This window comes from Nanorana parkeri, unplaced genomic scaffold (assembly GCF_000935625.1).
Source record: "Nanorana parkeri isolate BGI_ZX_2015 unplaced genomic scaffold, ASM93562v1 scaffold81, whole genome shotgun sequence".
Classification (NCBI taxonomy): Eukaryota; Metazoa; Chordata; class Amphibia; order Anura; family Dicroglossidae; genus Nanorana; species Nanorana parkeri.
In genome coordinates this window covers 654,702-659,379 of record NW_017306349.1, presented here as the reverse complement: position 1 = coordinate 659,379, position 4,678 = coordinate 654,702, and the positions used below count along the sequence as shown (strand labels likewise).

At 44.2% G+C, this 4,678-nt stretch overlaps 1 protein-coding gene across 1 annotated transcript in view; it reads right to left on the bottom strand.

Moving 5' to 3' along the window:
• Window positions 1-4,678, bottom strand: part of GABRA3 (gamma-aminobutyric acid type A receptor alpha3 subunit) — a 25,600-nt gene that overhangs the window by 11,387 nt on the left and 9,535 nt on the right. Inside the window, exon 2 of the mRNA XM_018576994.1 lies at window positions 813-920. Coding sequence (XP_018432496.1) covers window positions 813-901 — 89 coding nt within the window. The 5' untranslated portion in view covers window positions 902-920. The remainder of the gene's footprint in view (window positions 1-812; window positions 921-4,678) is intronic.

Here is a 4,678-nt window from a genome sequence, read left to right as displayed (position 1 = left end):
TCACCCCGCCACCCCGACACCCCCCATCAACCCATCACCTCATAACCCTTCATCAACCCATCACCCCCATAACCCCTCATCAACCCGTCACCTCATAACCCCTCATCAACCCATCACCTCATAACCCTTCATCAAACAATCACCCACATAACCCCTCATCACCCCGTCACCCCATAACCCTTCATCAACCCATTACCTCATAACCCTTCATCAACCCATTACCTCATAACCCTTCATCAACCCATCCCCCCCATAACCACTCATCACCCCACCACCCCATAACCCTTCATCAACCGATCACCCCCATAACCCCTCATCACCCCATCACCCCATAACCCTTCATCAAGCCATCACCCCTATAACCCCTCATCACCCCATAACCCTTCATCAACCCGTCACCCCCATCACCCCTCATCACCCTGTCACCCCATAACCCTTCATCAACCCATCACCCCCATAACCCCTCATCACCCCATCACCCCCATAACCCCTCATCACCCCACCACCCCATAACCCTTCATCAACCGATCACCCCCATAACCCCTCATCACCCCATCACCCCCATAACCCCTCATCACCCCACCACCCCATAACCCTTCATCAACCCATTACCTCATAACCCTTCATCAACCCATCACCCCCATAACCCCTCATCACCCCATCACCCCCATAACCCCTCCTCACCCCGTCACCTCATAACCCTTCATCAACCCATCACCCCCATAACCCCTCATCACTCCATCCAATGTTATTAAAAATTGGCTTTAGATAAACTTTAATGCTCAAAACAAAAACCACATTCCATCTCCTACCCTTTTCCTGGTGGCAGAAAACACATCTGCAGAAGAAACGCCAAAGCAACCAAAGACAGCCAAGATGTCTCTTCCTGCCCCAGCGCCATTGGGGGCTATCTCTGGGACCTGCAGAAGAAAGGAAACATGGCGGGCTCTCATTTAATAAAATGCCATTTGCTCTCAACACATAAATAAAAATATAACAATAAGATGAATTGAAATTAAAAAAAAGGTATACAATAAATATAATAATTTGATCCATTCCATGTAATACCACATTATGGCCACTAGATGGAGCATAGAAAATAAATACTTATCTCCCATGCTTCTTTAGCGCCATCTTGTGGCCATAATGTGATATTACATAAAAAACATTCAAAAATACAATCGCTTGTAAAGAAACGACTAAAGAAGGTTCATTTTGGAGTATATACCTGTACAGAGCGAATGTTCACAGATATTTGTTCAAATATAGACCCCCTGCATGTTTGCTGGTATCTGTGGCCTCAATGAGGAGATTCACCCCTCTATATGTCCTGGTGGCCATTGTCACACAATAGAGAATGAGGGCCAATTCAAAAATGTCAAGATGTCACCGGATCAAACGCTGAGGGAAGTTCTCCAACCTGTTGGGTGGGACACATGTTCCTGGGACAACACTCAATATCCAAGCCCTGATGAAGGGGGGAGAATTAAGGATTTTTATTGTGACTTCCTTCGCGCGAAATAAAGATTTACTGGACTTACACTTTATCTGTGGCACCATCTCCACACTTTTTAGACTACTTTGGGGACCCCAAAGGATACCCCCATTGACCGAGAGCTGCCTCAAAAATGTAGATCTAAAGTCTTCGGGGTCCATTTATAAACAATTCACAAAGGCATTCGTCCTGCGAAACTCTGTGAATGTTCGTTCTGTGCGAACGGAGGCAAAAACAAACCTTCTTAGTATATTTTCTTTTAAGGTCGAATGTAATCTTAGGAAAATACCTCATTATGGCCTCTAGATGGAGCAGAGGAGCATAAGAAATAAAGATTTAATGTATTGAGATGTAATGCCTCATTATGGCCACCGGATGGAGCAGAGGAAATAAACACTTATTTCCTATGCTGCTCACCTCCATCTAGTGGCCATAATGAGGTATTACATCTCAACACATTAAATCTTGATTTCTTATGCTCCTCTGCTCCATCTAGAGGCCATAATGAGGTATTACATCTCAACACATTAAATCTTGATTTCTTATGCTCCTCTGCTCCATCTAGAGGCCATAATGAGGTATTACATCTCAATACATTCGACCTGAAAAGAAAATAAAGAGTGTGTAAACCCTCAGATTGGACTTTTGTTTAGAGGCATTTTATAAATTGTAAATAGATAGATAGATAGATAGATAGATAGATAGATAGATAGATAGATAGATATTGTATTTTATATGGGAATAATATATAACTGGGGTGGATATAAGTGATTTCCCCATTCACCGTAGAGCGTTCCGTATAATATCTGCCGTGTTGCTATATATAGTTCTGATGTGCACTTAGTGAAGACGCTTAAAATAAGCCTCAGCTCCGCAGATTATCACTCACAGCAGATGTTTTCTGGAGTCCGGTGTTCATGAAGTCTACCCAGGGCCACCAGGTTCCTCAGAATTTCCTATCGATGTTGTGAATGGCGGGTGTGACACTTTCCATGATATACTTAATTTCTGTGTTTGCACCACCCTTCAAATTTCAGCAGGCTAGCAGATTCCTGTGCGGAAACACTGACAGCAGACGCAGCGTTCCATTATTCCTCCAAACTTTGTGTGCAGGCCTCGGAAACCTCCTCTGACACTTCCCCACTGTGCACAGAGACATGAAATGGCCTCGCCATCCCTCCCCCACAGGCACACATCAGCTGCAATTTCAAGGTCCGCTGGTTTCTGCATGCGTCTACTGTATGCAACCACGCTGGCAAGATGCGTCTTAGGAGGAGGGAGAAGAAGCAGAGCCCATTGATGATATGAATGAGAGAGAGAGAGAGAGAGAGAGAGAGAGGGAGAGGGCCTGAAATCACACACCTATAGAAGACCACTTCCTGTACTCACCTGGTGACACCGCTGGGCTTCAGATGGCTGCTGGTACTCCTATATACTCAGCTCTTTATACAACGGGTACCATGGATGTGTCACAAAAGCATAAATACATATTTTACATAAACATTATAATATCTATCTATCTATCTATCTATCTATCTATCTATCTATCTATCTATCTTATCTATCTATCTATCTATCTATCTATCTATCTATCTATCTATCTATCTATCTATCTATCTATCTATCTATCTATGTATCTGTTCTTGGCTTTAACTCTGTGTGTTGGGTCCCTATAGCAAAATTATTAAGTTACGTGCCATCTTTGTAATCTATCTCAAAGGCAATTCCCCTAATGATACAAAATACACTTATGCTTTTAGTGTAACTGTATAGAGATTGACAAAATCTATCTATTTTTCTACCCCCTAATTATATCTATTTACCCTCCCTTATCTCCATAACCCTCCCTCTCCATAACCCTTCCTCATCTCCATAACCCTCCCTCTCCATAACCCTTCCTCATCTCCATAACCCTCCCTCTCCATAACCCTTCCTTAACTCCACAACCCTTCCTTATCTCCATAACCCTCCCTCTCCATAACCCTTCCTCATCTCCATAACCCTTCCTTTTTTCCATATCCCTCCCTCTCCATATCCCTTATTTATCTCCATAACCCTGCCTCTCCATAACCCTCTCTCTCCATAACCCTTCCTCATCTCCATAACCCTCCCTCTCCATAACCCTCCCTTATCTCCATAACCCTCCCTCTCCATAACCCTTCCTCATCTCCATAACCCTTCCTCTCCATAACCCTCCCTTATCTCCATAACCCTTCCTCATCCCCATAACCCTCCCTCTCCATAACCCTCCCTTATCTCCACAACCCTTCCTTAACTCCATAACCCTCCCTTATCTCCATACCCTTCCTTATCTCCACAACCCTCCCTCATCTCCATAACACCTCCTTGTGCAAAGTCAGAGAGCACACAAAGTTATCACAAGCTCACAAGAGTTCTGGCAGGATGAAGAACGTTTTGCACGTATTGAACACATATAACAAGACATATTATACAGACCAAAGGGAGGGAATAAGAGAAGTTCATCGTCAGGGTTTCCATACACTTTAAAGCTGAACTCCGGGCAGATAGAAAATATAGAAATCAATGCAGCTCTGTAACCATTAATACATGATTGTACAATATTAGAGGGGCGAGCGTGAAGATACTGAAAGGGACCAAACAGATACATTCTTTCACTTATCCTGATGAAGGATACTTTTTTTTTTTAAGGTGACAGCTATTTGTAGCCCAATGAGATTTAAAAGTGACAGTCACGTGACTAAAATGACGACACTGATGGTAGCCCAAAGTGCAGTATCAATTGAACTTCTCCTAATTGACCCCCCTTTGGTCTGTTAAATATAGCACTGAAAGTGTTAAAGGAGAAGTATGATGGTAGGCAACCTCGGCGCTCCAGCTGTGTTGAACCTCCAAATCCCATGATGCCTCCGCCTCTGGGAGTCATGCCTGTGACTGTCAGCCGTGCAATGCCTCATGGGACTTGTAGTTCCCGCAACAGCTGGAGTGCCCGGGTTGCCTACCCCCGGTCTAATGTATGATATTACCTTGAGACAGAATCATGTAATTGTTTAGCCATGCGTCTTTGGACATGAGCAGTATCTGGAGCCCAATTCCCAGTGCAGACCGAGCGACGGTCGGAGGAGGCCATTACAGAACGAGCGTTCAGCCCCCCCCCCCCCCCCTTTTTTTCTGTGTTTTTTTTCCACTTTCAAACTCCCCGCC